The 22,736-nt window shown below is 48.6% G+C and overlaps 1 protein-coding gene across 6 annotated transcripts; it reads right to left on the reverse strand.

Annotated features, from left to right (window-relative positions):
* Positions 1–18,363: 18,363 nt before the first annotated feature.
* LOC125551816 (protein ENHANCED DISEASE RESISTANCE 4) lies at positions 18,364–22,108 on the reverse strand. 6 transcript variants are annotated; one of them, XM_048715182.2, is made up of 4 exons: positions 21,681–22,108; positions 21,334–21,374; positions 20,630–20,859; positions 18,364–20,462 (listed from the first exon to the last, which is right to left on the reverse strand). In XM_048715182.2, exons 3-4 carry the CDS (start codon positions 20,748–20,750, stop codon positions 18,631–18,633), a joined length of 1,953 nt encoding a protein of 650 aa, XP_048571139.1. In that variant the 5' UTR covers positions 20,751–20,859; positions 21,334–21,374; positions 21,681–22,108; the 3' UTR covers positions 18,364–18,630. The 6 variants fall into 6 exon arrangements, with proteins under 6 accessions (XP_048571139.1, XP_048571136.1, XP_048571137.1 ...); XM_048715179.2 differs by lacking the exon at positions 21,681–22,108 and adding an exon at positions 21,525–21,657; XM_048715180.2 differs by lacking the exon at positions 21,681–22,108 and adding an exon at positions 21,521–21,655.
* Between the last annotated feature and the right edge of the window lie 628 nt (positions 22,109–22,736).

Genomic DNA, 22,736 nt, shown 5'->3' on the forward strand with positions numbered 1-22,736 from the left:
CATAGGCTCTATTATGTATGCAATGCTGTGTACCAGACCTGATGTGTGCCTTGCTATAAGTTTAGCAGGGAGGTACCAAAGTAATCCAGGAGTGGATCACTGGACAGCGGTCAAGAACATCCTGAAATACCTGAAAAGGACTAAGGATATGTTTCTCGTATATGGAGGTGACAAAGAGCTCGTCGTAAATGGTTACGTTGATGCCAGCTTTGACACTAATCCGGACGATTCTAAATCACAAACCGGATACGTGTTTACATTAAACGGTGGAGCTGTCAGTTGGTGCAGTTCTAAACAAAGTTTCATAGCAGGATCTACATGTGAAGCGGAGTACATAGCTGCTTCGGAAGCAGCGAACGAAGGAGTCTGGATGAAGGAGTTCATATCCGATCTAGGTGTCATACCTAGTGCATCGGGTCCAATGAAAATCTTTTGTGACAATACTGGTGCAATTGCCTTGGCAAAGGAATCCAGATTTCACAAGAGAACCAAGCACATCAAGAGACGCTTCAATTCCATCCGGGATCTAGTCCAGGTGGGAGACATAGAGATTTGCAAGATACATACGGATCTGAATGTTGCAGACCCGTTGACTAAGCCTCTTCCACGAGCAAAACATGATCAGCACCAAGGCTCCATGGGTGTTAGAATCATTAGGGTGTAATCTAGATTATTGACTCTAGTGCAAGTGGGAGACTGAAGGAAATATGCCCTAGAGGCAATAATAAAGTTATTATTTATTTCCATATAATCATGATAAATGTTTATTATTCATGCTAGAATTGTATTAACCGGAAACATAATACATGTGTGAATACATAGACAAACAAAGTGTCACTAGTATGCCTCTACTTGACTAGCTCGTTAACCAAAGATGGTTATGTTTCCTAACCATGAACAATGAGTTGTTGTTTGATTAACGGGATCACATCATTAAGAGAATGATCTGATTGACATGACCCATTCCATTAGCTTAGCACCCGATCGTTTAGTATGTTGCTATTGCTTTCTTCATGACTTATACATGTTCCTATAACTATGAGATTATGCAACTCCCGTTTACCGGAGGAACACTTTGGGTACTACCAAACGTCACAACGTAACTGGGTGATTATAAAGGAGTACTACAGGTGTCTCCAAAGGTACATGTTGGGTTGGTGTATTTCGAGATTAGGATTTGTCACTCCGATTGTCGGAGAGGTATCTCTGGGCCCTCTCGGTAATGCACATCACATAAGCCTTGCAAGCATTACAACTAAATATGTTAGTTGTGAGATGATGTATTGCGGAACGAGTAAAGAGACTTGCCGGTAACGAGATTGAACTAGGTATTGGATACCAACGATCGAATCTCGGGCAAGTAACATACCGATGACAAAGGGAACAACGTATGTTGTTATGCGGTCTGACCGATAAAGATCTTCGTAGAATATGTAGGAGCCAATATGGGCATCTAGGTCCCGCTATTGGTTATTGACCGGAGACGTGTCTCGGTCATATCTACATTGTTCTCGAACCCGTAGGGTCCGCACGCTTAAGGTTACGATGACAGTTATATTATGAGTTTATGCATTTTGATGTACCGAAGATTGTTCGGAGTCCCGGATGTGATCACGGACATGACGAGGAGTCTCGAAATGGTCGAGACATAAAGATTGATATATTGGAAGCCTATGTTTGGATATCGGAAGTGTTCCAGGTGAAATCGGGATTTTACCGGAGTACCGGGAAGGTTACCGGAACCCCCCGGGAGCTAAATGGGCCATGATGGGCCTTAGTGGAAAAGAGAAGAGGCAGCCCTACATGGGCTGTGCGCCTCCCCCTTCCCCTAGTCCTATTAGGACTAGGAGAGGTGGCCGTCCCCCTCTCTCTCTTTTCCCCCTCCGCGAATCCTATTCCAACTAGGATTGGGGGGGAATCCTACTGCCAGAGGGAGTAGGACTCTCCTGGCGCACCCCTTGTGGCCGGCCAGCCTCCCCCCCTTTGGTCCTTTATATACTGAGGTAGAGGCACCCTAGAACACACAAGTTGATCCACGTGATCTATTCCTTAGCCGTGTGCGGTGCCCCCAGCCACCATAATCCTCGATAATACTGTAGCGGAGTTTAGGCGAAGCCCTGCTGCCGTAGTGCATCAAGATCGTCACCATGCCGTCGTGTTGACGGAACTCTTCCCCGGCACTTTGCTGGATCGGAGTCCGGGGATCGTCATCGAGCTGAACGTGTGCTCGAACTCGGAGGTGCCGTAGTTTCGGTGCTTGATCGGTTGGATCGTGAAGACGTGCGACTACTTCCTCTACGTTGCGTCAACGCTTCCGCAGTCGGTCTGCGTGGGTACGTAGACAACACTCTCCCATCTCGTTGCTATGCATCACATGATCTTGCGTGTGCGTAGGAAATTTTTTTGAAATTACTACGAAACCCAACAACTTTATCAAGTGGGCGGAGCCGAAATATGGCGCATCGCCGAAACCGGATACCTGTCCGATACTCCGAAGAAGACGTCTGAAGACTGGCCTTCGGAATGGTTTTATATGGAGGACGTCCCCCTTCTGGACCCTGTTCGGCGGGGTCTTCCTGAGTTCAACAATGCTCCTTTGAAGAAACGCCGAAGTTGGCGCCCACGGAGCCCCCAGGAGGAAGACAACGGAGAAGTCCTTTATCTGATGAACCGGATTAAAGCACTGGCTCAATCAGGATTGACAGTAATCAAGGTTATGTCAATATGTATAATGCGGGGAGTGCAACCACTTCAATATTGAGGGCACCCCCTGTGGTGTTTTAACGGGGAAGATGACGCCACCCGTTGCGGGCGTAAGGGTCCGGACAACGCTGCCACTTTAGCAAAAATTCTGTCTGAATTGTTCAAGGGAGAGGAAGAGGAGTTCATCCGCATCAAGCCACGGGATGGATTCTCCATGTACAACCCTCCAAGCTGGGTGAGTTATATCTCCTTACTCCCATTCTTCCCGCATTCTTTGTCGTAGGTACTCACCTTGCCATTTTGCGGCAGGAACTGCGAAAAGCCATAAGGGAGGTCAGCAGCCCATCTGCACAACCAGAGGACCCTGACCGGGCCCTCGGTCCCGGACTCGAAGAAGATCCGGACATATTCGTGGAGCTGATAGACTGGCAGTTCTATCAATTAAGTTGTGATGACGCAATGGTGGCCATTACGACCGACTATCCCGGACTGCTTCCTGTGTCGCACGTAAGAAAAACCAAAAATCCCAACTCCAAAAACTAGGATCCCCTTTTAGACACTTCACCTACCATATACATATGGTGTTTTATAGGGAAGGCATTCGGGACGCCATGTCGAACCCGCAGCAACTCGCCAACAAGAGGCACCGAGGCCGGGCAGGCCAAAAAGGAAGGCGGTCAGGACAGAGACGCCGACGCAGAGGTATGACAGGAACCCCGCTCCGTGGTTGTCGTCTTTCTTGAAATGTAATGACGTCCATGTTTCTTTAACAGAAAAAACGCTCACCGGAATACGTCCGGTGAGGCTGCTGATCACGCTTCCACCAATCGGGCTCCAGGACCGGACATAGAGGCGGAAGCCGACATGGGGCGGACGCCGGATACTCCAGCTATAGAGGATACGGATAGGCTATCCTCTACAAATTCAGAAGTGGAGAGCGCCATGAATCATAGGCGTCGCTGGGCCGTACTCCGCGACGCTTGCTTCTCACCAGAGGCATTTGATGCCTTCAATTCTGGAGAGGCGTACCTCCGTGCTGCTCAAAATGGTCTAGCCAGAGCCACGGACCAGTATGTAAAGGATGTATCGGTAAGAAAATCTAACGATTATATGTATCAGTAGCCCCTGAGACTTGAAACAGTTAGCAGAACTGATTTAAGGATCATCTTGTTGTGCAGGTTCTTACAGAGGAGAATACTCGACTGTCACAGGAGCTGGAGGAATGCAAGACCCAACTTCGGGCCGCTGTTGCCGCATTGAAGGAACCTAAAAAGTCCCCAGCTGGTAACATTTCTTTCAAAGAATGATAGGTACCATATAGCGTGTGGCATGGCTGCGGATCTAACAATAGATGTTGCAGATGAATCCAGAGAGAATCCGGAGGACCAGCATGCCGTACGACAGCTAAAGGCTGGCGAACGCGTGCTGACTAAGGTTAGGCGGGAGAAAAACAATCTCCAAGACGCCAATACCAAGCTGAGCATGGAACTGAAAGATGTTCGAGCCCGCCTTGCGGACTCCGAGAAGGAGAATAAGCGGCTTCGACATGGCATATTCAGTAAGTGCTTGAATGAACCCTTAAAAAGGGAACGGCGGAGAAGCCGGCTAACAGAGTTATGTCTGCAGGTATGCTGACAGGTCATCCCGCAGAGGAGATGCCCGGGTCTGCGGGTGATCTTCTATCCGAGCTCACACAACTGCACGAACAAGTTCGGCAGGTGATGCAAGGTATTGCCCAGGCCTTGTGGCCATCCGTCTCCCTGCCAGAAGGCATTGGAGAGCTTGCGGAGAAGCTCAAGGGAGCACGGCGGCGCTTCTGATTATGGAAGATATCTGCCTGCTGTCAAGGTGCCAGGGAAGCTTGGGCCATGGTGAAGACGCGGTATACCAAGGCTGACCCAAATCACATGGCCGAGGTCGGACCTGTGGGGCCCAATGGGAAAGAGATCCCCGTTAGCTTAGTCTATGGGCAAGTAGAATTAGCCGCAAAGTATTCCCAACAGGATTGTAGGCTAGACCGCCTGATGGTATAGAAGAGGAATTTAGTCAGTCTGTATGACTATGTAATTAAAGTGACATGTATAATGCCTTCTAGCCGGATTGTAAATCATTTGTCATGGCGGACCTTTTCGCTTCAACCTCGGGACCCGATAGTCCGGAGTGTATCCGAATACCCGCTCAGTTATATAAGAACCGGGGTATGCATGGAGACCGGGCGTAGGGTTCATTAGTGCTTGAACAGACAAGTGTCCAACTAGTTATGTTATATTACATGGGTAGTAAGAAACATCTTCCAGGGAGAATAGTTCCGTTAAGGGTTCCTTTCCCTGGGTACGCATGCCCTAAAGTGCATGTCCAGACTGCGAGAAGGAACGCAGGCAAAAAAACATCTGGGGGCACATATGGAAAATAAATAAAAATCATCTTTTGTTCACCGACCGAATATTCCCTTAAGAATGCTAGCTTTCGGCTTCACCCAGTATGAGGTACACATCCGGCTGACTCGGCAGTGACAATCGCAGAGGTGCTCCCCTTATGCCCTAGCCGAATTAACGGGAACGTAGGGCATAAATACAAGAGCCAGGCAACCCAGCTTGGCCAAAACTTAAGTCATATCGATGCATATAATGGCGAAGAAAAGGTACATGCGGAAGAATAACACATGTGCTGGGCATGAAGCCCAGATAGATAATTAAGCTTTTGTGTAAGAAGCCCCCAGGTATAATGAGTGTGGTTAGCGCATCTATAATGTGCAAGCGAGGCACAAGTTGGCCCTTGAAGGCCTAGAGAAAGAATAAAAGAAAGAAAGAGAAAAAAGACAGATAATGTATATGCAAAAAATGGACAAAGGAAGGAGACGAACATAGAGTCCGGCGCTAGGCGTAGAATCTTCGGAGCCTGGTTGCGTTCCATGGGTTCGGCTCAAGTCGATTATTCGATGCATCCTGCAGACGGTACCCTCCACCGGTCAGAACTTGGTCAATAATGAAGGGACCTTCCCATTTGGGCTCGAGCTTGGACTTTTTCTTCTCCAGCAGGCGTAGAACTAACTCGCCAATGTTATAAGTTTTGGCTCGTACTTCTCTGCTTTGGTATCTGCGAGCCTGTTGCTGATAAAATGCGGAACGGGCTTTTGCCACGTCGCGCTCCTCCTCCAGGGTGTCCAGACTGTCCTGCCGATCAAGCTCGGCTTCTCTTTCTTCGTACATGCGCACTCGAGGTGAGTCATGAATTATGTCGCAGGGCAGAACTGCCTCTGCGCTGTACACCATAAAGAAGGGTGTATATCCGGTAGTACGATTCGGCGTGGTCCGCAGCCCCCAGAGTATGGAGTCGAGCTCCTCTACCCAGTGTGTGTTAGAATCCTTTAAGGACCGCACTAATCTGGGTTTAATGCCACTCATGATAAGACCATTTGCTCGCTCAACTTGGCCGTTGGTTTGTGGGTGATAGACGGAAGCATAATCGAGCTTGATGCCCATGTTGCTGCACCAGAGTTTTACCTCATCGGCCATGAAGTTTGTGCCGTTGTCAGTGATGATGCTATGGGGGATGCCATAACGGTGTACGACCCCGGATATGAAGTCTATCACTGTTCCGGATTCGGCTGTTTTAACAGGTTTGGCTTCTATCCATTTGGTGAATTTATCCACCATGACCAGTAAATATTTTTTCTTATGGGTTCCCCATTTGAGGGGTCCAACCATGTCAAGCCCCCGGACCGCGAACAGCTAGGTAATGGGGATTGTTTGGAGGGCGGTGGGTGGCATGTGGCTTTGGTTTGCAAAAAGCTGGCAACCGGCGCAGCGTTGGACCAAGTCCTGTGCGTCTACCCGGGCCTTCGGCCAATAAAACCATGTACGGAAGGCCTTGCTTACAAGGGCCCGGGCTGTGGCGTGGTGGCCGCCGAGTCCGGCGTGAATTTCTGCCAAAAGCTTCCGCCCTTCCTCTTCGAAGATGCACCTTTGAAGGACTCCGGTAGTGCTTTTTTTATACAGCTCTCCCTCATGGACCCTATAGGCTTTAGATCGCAGCACTATGCAGTGTGCCTCATTTTGGTCCTTGGGAAGTTCCTGCCTAGTTAGGTAGGCCAGGAATGGTTCTGTCCACGGGGCAATGATCGCCATTATGACATGGGCTAAAGGTGTTATTTCGGTGGCAGAGCCTCTGATTATGTCAGAGTGTTCGGTATCGGGCATTTTGGCCGGGTCCGGATTATTGTTACCGGTGTCCCCTTCCCATACCACGGATGGCTTAAACAACCTCTCCAAAAAGATGTTGGGGGGACCGCAACGCGTTTTGCACCGATGCGGGCGAGGATATCCGCCGCTTGATTGTTTTCCTGAGCCACATGGTGAAATTCGAGTCCCTCGAACCGAGCTGACATCTTTAGGATGGTGTTTTGATAGGCCGCCATCTTCGGATCCTTGGCATCGAAGTCTCCATTTATTTGGGATATTGCGAGGTTCGAATCCCCATGCACCTCCAGGCGTTGGATGCCCATGGAAACTGCCATCCAAACACCATGTAACAGGGCTTCGTATTCGGCTGCATTGTTGGAGTCTGTATACAGTATCTGCAGTACGTATTGCACTGTATCTCCGGTTGGGGACGTCAGGACGACGCCAGCCCCCAGACCAGCCAGCATTTTGGAGCCGTCGAAGTGCATGATCCAATTGGAGTATGCGTCATACTCTTTAGTGAGTTCGGCTTCCGTCCATTCGGCGACAAAGTCGGCCAATACTTGCGATTTAATGGCTTGCCGAGGTTTGTATGTTATGTCGAATGGGAGGAGCTCAATGGCCCATTTGGAAATCCGGCCCATGGCATCGCGGTTATTTATAATATCATTAAGTGGCACTTCCGAGGCTACTGTAATCGAACACTCTTGAAAGTAGTGTCGCAGCTTCCGGGATGCCATGAATACCGCATAGGCTATCTTTGGATAATGTGGGTACCGCGATTTGCATGGAGTGAGGACAGTGGATACATAATATACTGGCTTTTGAAGAGGGAATTTATGTCTGTCCGCTTCTCGTTCGATGACGAGCACTGCGCTTACAACTTGATGAGTTGCTGCAATGTACAACAACATTAGTTCTCCGATGTTTGGCACGGCCAGGATTGGGTTGGTTGCCAGTATGGCTTTTATTTCTTCCAATCCGGCTGTGGCAGCGTCCGTCCACTCGAAGTGTTCGGTGCGCCGAAGGAGGCGATAAAGGGGTAATGCCTTTTCTCCTAAGCGGGAGATAAAGCGGCTTAGAGCCGCCACACATCCAGTTAGTTTGTGGGTTTGTTTGAGGTCCGTTGGTATAGCCAACTATGACAGAGCTCGGATTTTGGTCGGATTAGCTTCAATTCCTCTACTAGAGACAATGAAGCCCAGGAGCTTTCCGGCCGGTACACCGAAAACGCATTTTCCCGGATTGAGCTTAATGTCGTATGTTCGGAGGTTGTCGAATGTGAGCCTCAAGTCGTCTATTAGAGAGTCGACGTGTTTGGTTTTAACGACCACATCATCTACGTATGTCTCTACTGTTTTGCCGATCTATTTCTCCAAACATGTCTGAATCATGCGCAGATATGTTGTGCCGGCGTTTTTTAGCCCAAAAGGCATTGTGTTAAAACAGAAGGGGCCGTATGGTGTGATAAATGCCGTTGCGGCTTGGTCGGACTCCGCCATCTTGATTTGGTGGTAGCCGGAGTATGCGTCGAGGAAACACAGTGACTCGTGTCCAGCGGTAGCATCGATAATTTGATCAATGCGGGGGAGGGGGAAGGGATCCTTTGGGCAAGCCTTGTTGAGCTCCTTGAAGTCGACACATAGGCGCCAGGATTTGTCCTTCTTTGGTACCATCACCAGGTTTGCTAGCCAGTCCGGGTGTTTTATTGCTCTAATGAATCCGGCCTCCAATAATTTGGCTAGTTCCTCTCCCATAGCTTGTCTCTTAGGTTCAGAGAGACGCCGAAGAGCCTGCTTGACCGGCTTGAATCCCTTTAGGATATTGAGGCTGTGCTCGGCCAGCCTGCGTGGGATTCCTGGCATGTCTGAGGGGTGCCAGGCAAATATGTCCCAATTCTCGCGCAGGAACTCTCATAGTGCGGCGTCCACGGCGGGGTTTAACTGTGCCCCGATCCCTGTTCAAGAATTCATCTGATTAACCAGTTAACTTGCCGATTAATCCCTACTCATAGGGTCACCGAGTAGCCGATAAACTGATAAATCGTCCGATTAATTGATTAAATGGCCGATTAACTTGCCGATTAGCCTATTAACCCCCTACTCGCCAGCCAACCGAGCAGTTACCAGTTAACGATTTCCTCAACAATGGCCCCGATGGAGGCTGTTTTTGTAGGGTCCGTTGGGTGGACTTGGAATTTGACTATTTCATCCGCTGGTTTAAAAGAGGTGGACTTGGATCTCTTGTCAAGTATCACGTCGTCCCTGTCCACTGTGGAGCATAGCGCAGTTAATTCCTCGGCCGAAAGGGCTTCGGATAATGCCTCGAGGGCCAATGCGGTTGTTTTGTTTTCGGCGCGGAGTGCTGTGTCCGGATCGCTAGCGAGAGTGATGATTCCGTTGGGCCCGGGCATTTTGAGCTTCATGTACCCATAATGGGGTATGGCTTGGAAGATCATGGACGCCTCCCGTCCTAAAAGGGCGTGGTATCCACTACTGAACGGGGCCACTTGGAATGTAATTTCTTCGGACCTATAGTTCTCCGGCGTGCCGAATACCACATCTAGTGTGATTTTCCTAGCACAACATGCTTCCCGACTGGGGATGATTCCTCTGAAGGTTGTGCTGCTTTGCTCAATGCGGTTCGATTCTATTTCCATTGTTTGAAGAGTTTCCTCATAAATGAGGTTTAATCCACTGCGTCGTCCATGAGTACTTTGGTGAGTCGAAAGCCGTCCACGATTGGACTGAGGACCAGTGCAGCTGGTGCTCGGGCTGTTCGGAATTTAGGTTCGTCACTGGCATTGAAGGTAATAGCCGTGTCACTCCATGGATTTATTGCTGCCACGTGGCAGATTTCGGCAATGATGCGGAGTGTTCTCTTGCGCCTATTATTTGATGCGAAGGTCTCAAAGACTGTCAATACCGTATTGTTAACCCTGGGATGGTGCTCTGTGGCATCTGGGATGAGAAGATCCTCGCCGCTTTTGGCCACCTGCCGGAGTATCCAACATGCTCTAAGGTTGTGTGTTGGTATGGTATCCGCTGTACTATGAATTTTGCAGGGTCCGTTGAGCCATCCCTCCAATACGGTTCCACGCCCTGTAGAGGGTTTTTGCTTCTTTGTAATTAACTCGGGTGTCTTATTATAGTGCACCCTTTTACTTTGGACTGGGTGTATATTCGGAGCCGGATCATCCCAAAATTTCGTTTCAGTTTTCCAGGAACTTTCCATCGCACAGTACTTTCGTACTATGGACACCAAGTCGGCAAAGTGTGATATGTCACGGCGACTTATGGCGTTAAGGATTCCCTTGTCCGTGCAGTTATTGCAGAAAAGTGAGACTGCGTCTTCCTCGCGGCAGTCCTTAACCTTGTTCATCACAAGGAGGAATCTGGCCCAATAATGATGTACTGTTTCATGGGGCTCTTGCCTGATGTGGGAAAGATCGTTTATGTCTGGGCGGGTGGGTGGGTTTAAGTCCAAACCCCTACCCGATCTGAGACCCAGGGGCCGAGGAGTTTCCGATCTTGGAAGTTCGGATTCCGAGATGTTGCCCAATGAGTCTGGCCCGCTGCCTGACTCTAGGTTCAGGGCTTGGGTGATGTCCTCCCGTAAACGGGTATCCGGCTCGAAGAGCTCAGGAATCCGGACATAGTTAGTCCTCAAGATAGAGGAAGAATCGCCGCATTGTTCCTCCACCACCGCAACATGATGGGTGACTGGTGGAGAGTTAATCTCCCTTTGATCAGGTTTAAGCCCAATCTGATCATAGTCCGTAGCAACTCCCAAGGCGGCGATGCGATCCAAGAGCTCATTTAGGGAAGAGAGCTCCATTGGATCCATCTGCTCGGCGAATTCCGAGCCGACGTGGAGGCTGTTTTCGATGACCCAAGGAGTCATCGTCGGTGCAGCGGCCGAATGGGCGGTCATGATGAAACTGCCAAGCCGGAGAGTTTGGCCGACAGCCAGGCATCCCCCGGCGGTAATGTTGTTTTTAACAACGAGACGAGGCATCCTTCCTTACGGTGACGACACAGTGGAACTCTCAATGAAAGCACCAATGTCGGTGTCAAAACCGGCGGATCTCGGGTAGGGGGTCCCGAACTGTGCGTCTAAGGCGGATGGTAACAGGAGGCAGGGGACGCGATGTTTTACCCAGGTTCGGGCCCTCTTGATGGAGGTAAAACCCTATGTCCTGCTTGATTATTCTTGATAATATGAGTAGTACAAGAGTTGATCTACCACAAGATCGGAGAGGCTAAACCCTAGAAGCTAGCCTATGGTATGATTGTATGTTGTCCTACGGACTAAAACCCTCCGGTTTATATAGACACCGAAGGGGGCTAGGGTTACACAAGGTCGGTTACAAAGGAGGAGATATACATATCCATATTGCCTAGCTTGCCTTCCACGCCAAGTAGAGTCCCATCCGGACACGGGACGAAGTCTTCAATCTTGTATCTTCATAGTCCAACAGTCCGACCCAAGGATATAATCCGGTTGTCCGGATACCTCCTAATCCAGGACTCCCTCAACTATCATTATCAACTCTGCATCTTTTGGCTTCAATACTATGATCATGTGTATCACTACTATCAATATTTAGTAAAAATAGACCACCCATCAAGGGTGCATGACCATAAAAGATATTACTCGTATAAATAGAACAACCGTTATTCTCTGATTTAAATGAATAACTGTCTCACATCAAACAAGATCCAGATATAATGTTCATGCTCAACGCCGGCACCAAATAACAATTATTTAGGTCCAAAACTAATCCCGAAGGTAGATGTAGAGGTAGCATGCCGACGACGATCACATCGACTTTGGAACCATTTCCCACGCGCATCGTCACCTCGTCCTTAGCCAATTTTTGCTTAATCCGTAGCCCCTGTTTCGAGTTGCAAATGTTAGCAACTGAACCAGTATCAAATACCCAGGCACTACTGCGAGTATTAGTAAGGTACACATCATTAACATGTATATAAAATATACCTTTCACTTTGCCATCCTTCTTCTTCGCCAAATACTTGGGGCAGTTCCGCTTCCAGTGACCAGTCCCTTTGCAGTAGAAGCACTCAGTCTCAGGCTTAGGTCCAGACTTGGGTTTCTTCACTTGAGTAGCAACTGGCTTGCTATTCTTCTTGAAGTTCCCCTTCTTCCCTTTACCCTTTTTCTTGAAATTGGTGGTCTTGTTGACCATCAACACTTGATGCTCCTTCTTGATTTCTACCTCCGCAGCCTTTAGCATTGAGAAGAGCTCAGGAATCGTCTTATCCATCCCTTGCATATTATAGTTCATCACGAAGCTCTTGTAGCTTGGTGGCAGTGATTGAAGAACTCTATCAATGACACTATCATCAGGAAGATTAACTCCCAGCTGAGTCAAGTGGTTGTGGTACCTAGACATTCTGAGTATATGTTCACTGACAGAACTATTCTCCTCCATTTTGCAGATGTAGAACTTATTGGAGACTTCATATCTCTCAATCCAGGCATTTGCTTGAAATATTAACTTCAACTCCTGGAACATCTCATATGCTCCATGACGTTCAAAACGTCGTTGAAGTCCCGGTTCTAAGCCGTAAAGCATGGCACACTGAACTATCGAGTAGTCATCAGCTTTGCTCTGCCAAGTGTTCACAACATCTGGCGTTTCTCCTACAGCAGGTTTGCCACCTAGCGGTGCTTCCAGGACATAATTCTTGTGTGCAGCAATGAGGATAATCCTCAAGTTACGGACCTAGTCCGTGTAGTTGCTACCATCATCTTTCAACTTAGCTTTCTCTAGGAATGCATTAAAATTCAACGGAACAACAGCATGGGCCATCTATCTACAACAACATAGACATGCAAAAAATTATCAGGTACTAAGTTCATGATAAATTAAAGTTCAATTAATCAAATTACTTAAGAACTCCCACTTAGATAGACATCTCTCTAATCATCTAAGTGATCACGTGATCCATATCAACTAAACCATGTCCGATCATCACGTGAGATGGAGTAGTTTTCAATGGTGAACATCACTATGTTGATCATATCTACTATATGGTTCACGCTCGACCTTTCGGTCTCAGTGTTCCGAGGCCATATCTGCATATGCTAGGCTCGTCAAGTTTAACCGAGTATTTGCGTGTGCAAAACTGGCTTGCACCCGTTGTATGTGAACGTAGAGCTTATCACACCCGATCATCACGTGGTGTCTCGGCACGACGAACTGTATCAACGGTGCATACTCAGGTAGAACACTTATACCTTGAAATTTAGTGAGAGATCATCTTATAATGCTACTGCCAAACTAAGCAAAATAAGATGCATAAAGGATAAACATCACATGCAATCAATATAAGTGATATGATATGGCCATCATCATCTTGTGCCTTTGATCTCCATCTCCAAAGCACCGTCATGATCACCATCATCACCGGCTTGACACCTTGATCTCCATCGAAGCATCATTGTCGTTTCACCAACTATTGCTTCTACGACTATTGCTACCGCTTAGTGATAAAGTAAAGCAATTACATGGCGATTGCATTTCATACAATAAAGCGACAACCATATGGCTCCTACTAGTTGCCGATAACTGTGTTACAAAATATGATCATCTCATACAATAAAATTTAGCATCATGTCTTGACCATTCACATCGCAACATGCCCTACAAAAACAAGTAAGACGTCCTCTACTTTGTTGTTGCAAGTTTTACGTGGCTGCTACAGCCTGAGCAAGAACCGTTCTTACGCATCAAAAACCACAACGTGGTATAGTGATTGCTTTTTGATCTTCAGAAAGAACCATGTTCACTGAATATCATTCAACTAAAGTTGGAGAAACTAACACCCACCGGCCACCTGTGTGCGAAGCACGTCGGTAGAACCAGTCTCGCGTAAGCCTACGCGTAATGTCGGTCTAGGCCGCTTCATCCAATAATACCGCCGAATCAAGAATCAACTAGTGATGGCAAGCAATATGTATATACCCATGCCCACAACTCCTTTGTGTTCTAGTCGTGCATATAACATCTACGCATAGACCTGGCTCGGATGCCACTGTTGGGGAACGCAGTAATTTCAAAAAAATTCCTACGCACATGCAAGATCTATCATGGTGATGCATAGCAACGAGAGGGGAAGAGTGTTGTCCACGTACCCTCGTAGACCGTAAGCGGAAGCGTTATGACAACGCAGTTGATGTAGTCGTACGTCTTCACGATCTGACCGATCCTAGTACCGAAAGTACGGCACCTCCACGATCTGCACACATTCGGCTCAGTGACGTCCCACGAACTATCGATCCGGCTGAGTCTGGAGGGAGAGCTTCGTCAGCACGACGGCGTGATGACGGTACTGATGAAGTTACCGGCGCAGGGCTTCGCCTAAGCACTATGACGATATGACCGACGTGGATTATGGTGGAGGGGGGCACCGCACATGGCTAAGGGATCAATGATCAACTTGTGTGTTCTAGGGTGCCACCCTGCCCCTGTATATAAAGGAACAAGGGGGAGGCCGGCCGGCCCTTGGGGCACGCCAGGAGAGGAGGAGTCCTCCTCCTAGTAGCAGTAGGACTCCCCTTTCCTAGTCCTACTAGGAGGAGGAAGGGAGGGAGAGAAGAGAAGGAAAGGGGGCGCTGCCCCCCTTCCCTAGTCCAATTTGGACTAGAGGGTAGGGGCGCACGGACCTGCCTTGGTCGGCCCTCTCTCTCCACTAAGGCCCATGTGGCCCATTAGTCCCCCCCCCGGGGGGGGGTCCGATAACCCCCGGCACTCCGATAATTATCCGCTGACCCCCGGAACTCATCCGGTGTCCGAATATAGTCATCCAATATATCGATCTTTATGTATCGACTATTTCGAGACTCCTCGTCATGTCCGTGATCATATCTGGGACTCCGAACTACCTTCGGTACATCAAAACACATAAACTCGTAATACCGATCGTCACCAAACGTTAAGCGTGCGAACCCTACGGGTTCGAGAACTATGTAGACATGACCGAGACACGTCTTCGGTCAATAACTAATAGCAGAACCTGGATGTTCATATTGGCTCCCACATATTCTACGAACATCTTTATCGGTCAAACCGCATAACGATATATGTTGTTCCCTTTGTCATCGGTATGTTACTTGCCCGAGATTCGATCGTCTGTATCTCAATACCTAGTTCAATATCATTACTGGAAAGTCTCTTTACTCATTCTGTAATGCATCATCCCGCAACTAACTCATTATTCACATTGCTTGCAAGGCTTATAGTGATGTGCATTACCGAGAGGGCCCAGAGATACCTCTCCGATACACGGAGTGACAAATCCTAATCTCGATCTATGCCAACTCAACAAACACCATCGGAGACACCTGTAGAGAATATTTATGGTCACCCAATTATGTTGTGACGTTTGATAGCACACTAAGTGTTCCTCCGGTGTTCAGGAATTGCATGATCTCATAGTCATAGGAACATGTATAAGTTATGGAGAAAGCAATAGCAACAAACTAAACGATCATCGTGCTAAGCTAACGGATGGGTCAAGTCAATCACATCATTCTCTAATGATGTGATCTCGTTAATCAAATTACAACTCATGTCTATGGTTAGGAAACATAACCATCATTGATTCAACGAGCTAGTCAAGTAGAGGCATACTAGTGACATTCTGTTTGTATATGTATTCACACATGTACTAAGTTTTCGGTTAATACAATTCTAGCATGAATAATAAACATTTATCATGATATAAGGAAATATAAATAAAAACTTTATTATTGCCTCTAGGGCATATTTCCTTCAGTGCCATGATTTCAGATCTGAACCCTTTATGTTATCACCATTATATCTATGTTCTAGATCCGATCTTGCAAGTTATATTCACCTATTACATGTTGTGATCCGTAAACCCGGAGTGACAGTATTCGGGATACTTTCCGGTGATGACCGTAGTTTGCGGAGTTCATGTATTCATTATGTGTTAATGATTTGTTCTGGTTCTCTATTAAAAGGAGGCCTTAATATCCCTTAGTTTCCTTATGGACCCCGCTGCCACGGGAGGGTAGGACAAAAAATGTCATGCAAGTTCTTTCCATAAGCATGTATGACTATTTACGGAATACATGCCTATATTATATTTATGAACTGGAGCTAGCTTTGTATCGCCCTAGGTTATGACTGTTATATGATGAATATCATCCAACGAATCCACTGATCCAATGCCTAAGATTTTCCTATATATTGATCTTGCTAAATTACTACTGCTACTATTATTGTTACACTTACTACAAAATCATTGCTACCACTGTACTGTTACTATTGTTGTTGCTACTACCATCAAAACTATCATACTACTGTGCTAGTGATCACTTTGTTGCAGATAATTAATATCCAGGTGTGGTTGAATTGACAACTCAATTGACAACTCAGCTGCTAATACTTGCAAATATTCTTTGGCTCCCCTTATGTCGAATCAATAAATTTGGGTTGAATACTCTATCCTCGAAAATTGTTGCGATCCCCTATACTTGTGGGTCATCACAAGCCAGGGGGCTTTGCGGGCGTTCGGTCACTTCTATGTAAGGGTCTGACACCCTAGACCCACCCAAAACACTCTCCCTCGCTTGCTCCCTTTCCAGCGCGAAGCAAAATTCATGTCGTTCATCACCGCTCTAGAGTGTCAGTGCCGCATTCATGAATGCCCAGAGCGGACGCGACCTCTCACTTCAACCGGCATTGAAGCGGTGGACCGGCCGGGAGTGCCTGCACTCCGTGTCCCAGTGCACGTGCCTTCTCTCTGCCATCAAACATCACCCATTTGTCTGCCTTCCTCCATGAAACAAGCGCAGTTGCCAAGGAACCTACTTATGCGCCCGCATCTGAACGCCACCTGTCCGTCCGTCTGCCGGCCGACATTAAACACCCCGTCTCTTGGCCTGGCCTCCGCCGCCATTTAAACGTGGCCAGGCCCAACAACAGTCACATCCCACCTCCGCTCTCGATATCCTCTCTGCACCACACCCACCATAGCCTCGAGCTCCAAATCCCTATGGGAGAGGCTCTCGAGCGAATAGAAGCAGGAGCTCTTGGGCATTGCGGCCGGCTAGCAAGCCCACCAAAGCCAGCCGGATATAGGCTGGCTTGGCGGCAAGCTCTCCGGAGGGCAGCGATGCAGACGAGCCAATGGAAGAGGCGACCAATGACGAGCTGGCGCCATCGCCCTTGCCGGTCCATGCCGGCATCCCCATGTGTGGGCGCGGGCACACTACACCGACATGGTGGTGCAAGAGTGGGAGGCGGCACTCCCGGTAGGCATAGGCCGACCAAAGGTGTAACCTCTAGCTCCTCAACGAGCACTATCTCGCGGAGGAGCAAATCGCCCACGACCAGGTGACCGACAATGTCGTCACGAACATGGTGGCGGACGTGGATGAGCAGAAGGCGTTGCTCATGACCCACCGCACCATACGCGCCCCCCACCCTCCCCCCCCCCCCACCCCTCGCGGCGAGCGATGGCAGTTGCGCATCATGCAGGCGGTGAAAGACATTATGTTCGCGGAGATCAACGTGGTGGCGGAGGAATTTGATGATGCCACCGGGGATGGCGCCAGCTCCGCATAGGTCGCGCTCCGTCGCCAGGACGACGAGGCCGACACGTCCACAGCCGTCGCCGATAGCGAGGAAGAGTAAAACATGAGAGGCCACCGCCGCTTGGGTCCCAGAAAGGCCACCGCCACCGTCTATCCGGGCTTCACAACCGGTGAGCTTGCCCCCTTCGCAGAGGTGGAAGCCACTATTCTTCTCGTCCCGCTGAAGCTTCAATTCCCGAGGCTCATCGCCTGCCAGCAAGTTTGTTGTCGGACATGGAGAAGACATGTTGTGGAAAGCGGACACCGATGAGCATTTAGTTGAAATATGTCAAAAATCATTTAGTTGAAATATGTCAAAATGTAATGAATGTACTCAGGTTTAAATAAAAATCATTCGATTTTATGTAAAATTTACTTAAGCTTGAATGGAAGTTGTCCGGTTTGTTCAAATGTGGTAGGATGTTTGTGGCTAGTTACTTTGGATGGCCGGCTCCCGTATCAATGCCTGGACAGGTGCCTGGACTCCTGTCCGAACCGGTCCCCGGATAGATGCGGCGTTTGTTTTAGAGGTCGGCGTTGGAGATGCCGTGATGTAATCTTTGCGAACTAGGTCGTCCTTGCATGCAGCAACCGAAGTTTTGTGTGCTTTAGTTCCACGCTTCCATCTTTACCTCTGGTTTGGCTTTTAAAATGTGTGTAAACCGTCGATTACGTGATGACCAGATTCATCCTTCTTGCTAAAAAAACCTCCTGCGTAAGGTTTACAAAGAATAAAGCCATGACAAGGGCGATAATAAAGCCAACAAATTCAAGGATTCAGTTGTCTTCTTGGGGTAAAAAGGCACAACATCTCCCCGTCAAGATCAAAGCCAACAAAATGGAGAACTAATAAAGCACAAATTCCTTCGTCTATACATACAATCACAAACGTCGAGAATTTGATCACACATCAAAGAGCACACATAATCGCCAAACAAGTAGAGCCTTGTAGACAGATGAATGGCAGACAACTAAAGTGAGCCCACACATTCATTAGAATGCTTACTAGTACTACAGTAATAGCTACCACTCTATCATCATTCCAAAAACTCACCCTGCATGTATGCTTTCTCCTAAACTCGCCAATCCTGAGTCCTGACAAACGAAGTTAAATTACCTATGACCCGAGCTTGAGAGATTCCAGTCCATGAATCCCTTTCTTGAACATCCCTTGGAATGGCAAGCCCATTCTTCTCTCTTTTGCTTTTGATCCCTTCACCGCACCATGTTTAGCATCTGAACCGTCAGTCATGCAAACGCCTTTCCCCTTCACGTCATATGTTCTTGCATTAGGCGTTCGTCTGCTGAAACTCTCATACAGATCAGGAGAATGCCGCATCAGCTCACTCGCTGAAGAGTACCCCATCAACCGATGAAGCTTAGACTCCTTGCCACTTCTTTCATCAATGGTGTTGAAAGATGAGTTCCTTGACACATGCAGGGGCCGTTCGTCCTCGGTAGAATAGCTCACACCAGCCGAGATGCCGTATTCTTCCGAGTACGAGTACGAGTATGGTTCAGCTTGATGGACACCAGTGTTATGGTCATCGCCTACCTGGTGAATTTCCGAGTCATCTGTGCTGGACTCATCGCCCCCAAATGGTGACTCAAGTTTCTTTCTGTTGGGGTCTCTGTACGAGTAGGAGAGAACTTGCGCGCAGGAGCCACACTGCAGCCTGCGTGTTCCTCTGCTCGGAATGGCAAAATCGGTGGGCAGCTGGACGAGCCTCAGACAGTTCGAGCAAAGGACGAACGGCGCGCCCCGTAGGACTGGCCGGCAGAGATTTCTCGAGGCAGGCCGCCGCTTTGTCTCCATAGCTGGTGGCTTCTGCGGTGCAGGTTCTTGTTTCCAGGAGCTGCAACAAGGTGGGCGGCAGCTGTGGTGGCATTGGTGAGGGCAAGGTCTCATTTCCAGTTGCCCACTGCGAATGTATGAGTAGGCGCTGCGCCGGCCATACCGCGGTAAGGGCGGTCCATGGCCATGGGGAGCAACTTGGCCAGACCTGCTCAGGCGAGATGCATAGCCAGAATGCTTGACAGCAGGATGATAAGCTGTAAGAGGTTGGCTGTAACCATCTTGTTTCAGCGGATGTGGACGGTGTGCCCTTGGCTTGCAATCTGAAGGTTCATTGAAGATTTCAGAAAGGTCACCTTTCAATTCATCCACCGTCTTCATAATCTTCGATTGAAGGGGTTCGCTTGCCCTGAAGCTTTTTGACTGGAATGAAGTCCGGGAAGAGTGGAAAGCAAGGGAGTCAACTGATACTCCAGGCACTTCTCGGAGATCACAAGACTGAGAATGCACCCTTACGAGCTTGCTTCTCTTGCTTGCCGCGGGTTCAGTTTTGCGTGCTCCACTCTCCTCAGATTCTGGCAAATTGCTAGCTAATTCTCTTTCCTCGGATAACGGTATGTTCTGTTCTGAGGTATTCAGTCTGCTTTCCATATTACCATCTTTGTTTATCTCGCAAGCCTCTATATTCCCTGCACTTTGCTCGTTCTCTTCTTTGTCAGAATCCACTATATGTGTGCCATTCCCACTGGGTTGTACAAGGGCAGCAAGATCTTCTACTTCTCCATTGGTGTCCTGGCCATCAGAACTGTCGTCTTTGCTGCTTTCAGTATTTGCAACGTCCATAACATTCTCCTCATCTGACATAATATCACCCTTCTCGCTGCTTCCGATGTCATTGCCCTCTTGCTCGATCTCGGTGCTTGGAGCACCAAGAGTTATGGAATCATCCGCAGCTGCACCAATGGAACCCAGTTCGTTGCTTTGGGGAGACACCCCATTGCTCGCAGAGGTAACAACAGAGTAATTACCAGAGTCTTGCCGAACTTGTTTTGTCGACACCCCATTGCTCACAGAGGGAACAACAGAGTAATCCCCAGAGTCTTGTCGAACTTGTTTGGTAGCCACATTTTGTGCATCGCTGACAAGGATTTTAGCTGCATAAATGTAAACACACGCCAAAAAGAACAATCAATTCCTCAGAAACTAATGGGCAAACCGATTTGTGTGTATTTGTACTAAAATAGCGACAATTAATATGGATCGGAGGGGTTAGTTCATAAGGAGGAAACCTCCCTAGTTGAGTGTAGCATGGAATTCGTACCTCTAAGAGTGGTGTTACATCCACCGCACTGGTAGACTGAAACATTTGCAGGTTCAGGTAGAATGTTAAGACACTTTGGGCACCTCACAAGGCGAAAGCCGCCTGTGTTTGCACTTGCCATCAAACAAGAAAGACCAAGGGCATCACCCAGAGCACAATATTTCCAGGCAGTAGTTATCTACCAGCTACCACCAAACTGATACCAGGTCCAGAATCCAGAGTTTCTGTATCTGCAAACATTCAAGAGAAACATGATCAAATTCCACTAGCACCTGGTTGGACTAATAGCATGAAAACCTGTCTAAAAAATTCAAAGCCCACTGAACGTGAATAACATGTATCCGTAGCATGAAACAAATCTGAAGAAACATAAAACACAAGGTGGTGCAAGAAATACAGTTCCAGAACCACATACAAATAAGATTAGCTGCTGTTTGTGTGAAAAACAAGATCGGCTGCGGACCAAGAAATGCAGGGGCAAGATTGCACCACGTACTGCCTTCGCAGTTGAAACATTGAAATCATCAGTAGGCAAATAGGCGTTTTGGCCTATTGGCTACTAGGGAGGAATTGGCCGATTAGAGAAAGAAACAAATCGGAAGGTAGTGATTGTTGGGATCCCTTTGTCTTGCTCATCCAGAATTAATCTACTGGGACAAAGACGTCGAGTACTAGTAGAGTAATAAGGTACTGATTGTTGGTACCTTATTTTGGCATGTTGGTTGGTTGGTAGTAGCACGTACACCTGCCGAAATCCAAAGTAGGATCTCCATAAGGAACGGACGGAGAATCTTACATGTTCGTACGTATCTCGGAAACAAAATCTTATGTGCTATATGGAGTTGCAACCTAGTAGAAAGAAAAAAAAAAGACAGAGCAATCGATACTGACTTACTGCACATGAAGAGAGTAATCTCGAAGCCAGCTCGAGACGGAGAGAAAGAATAAAACGGAGGAGATGAGGGAAGGGGGAAAAAACTAGGCTCTGGAAAGGCACCGAATGCGGAAGGAAGAAGATGAAGAGGAAGAGGGGAAGAAGCCAAGAAGTCACCTTTCCCGTTCCCTGGATGCTTCCTCCTCGTGGTTTCCACCACTCTTCCCCGGGAGGCGCAACAATCACCACAAGATGGGGAGTTTGTGCAACCAGCCCTGCCCGTGGTCGCCGTCTCCCGCAATTGCAACTCGAGTTCTCGGAAGTTCCACGCCCGCCCCCGCGCTCACCGCTAGTCAGGTCAGGTCAGGTCAAGCAGAGTAGGAGTAGGAGTAGTATATACACAACACAGTGGAGGAGGAGGAGGAGGAGGAGAGTTGACTGGTGGTAGGAAGGAAGTTTTAATGCCCCGATCCCCGGTCTGAACGGGGTTGCGCGCAGCGGGGAAGACTTTCGCCGCGCGCTGCCAGCGGAGAGCGATAGCGAGAGAAGAGAGAACACGGGAGGGAAGGAAGGAGGGAGAGTCCGCGGTCAAACACGCGCGCGCGGTGTAAAATAACAGCGCAACGGAATGACTCGGGACAGGGAGAGGGAGAGGTTGACCGGCCGGCTGTGTCCCGCGGCTGTGCTCGGTAGTGCTCCTGGTGGGTGGGGTGGGTAGGGGGCTCCGGTGCACCTCGCCGCCACGTCCAACTCCTCAGCTCGTGGTACTGGATGCTGCAGTGCCGGGACGCTGGGACCGTGTGGGGCCGAGCCGCCCCCTTAATCCACGCGTGCTTGCCTCCGCGACCGTAGCCTCTTTGCTGCCTTCCCAGTTTCATCCTTTAGAGCAACTCTAACCCGTTCATCCATCTTGTTCACGTGTATCTGTTTGAATCGAAACGGACACAAAAATTGGCCCAACACGTCGATCCAAACGGACGGCGTTCACTTTTCGTCCATCTGTGGCTCAAACTTGGACCTCATTTGCGTCAGCGCGGACACGTGGGACGCCCGCCCACTCCTTTCCTAGCCCGCCAATGAGTGGCACATACACCATTCTCCTCCTCCGATCGATAGCAAGCCCCCCGTCGCTTCATCCCGTCACCGACACCGCCCAGTTCCGCTGCCTTCGCCAACAGTCTGCACCCACATACTTCCCTTGCAGCACGCTACCTTCCCACGTCGCTGTCATCA

This window comes from Triticum urartu, chromosome 4A (genome assembly GCF_056163025.1).
Source record: "Triticum urartu cultivar PI428250 chromosome 4A, HENAU_Tu73, whole genome shotgun sequence".
Lineage (NCBI taxonomy): Eukaryota > Viridiplantae > Streptophyta > Magnoliopsida > Poales > Poaceae > Triticum > Triticum urartu.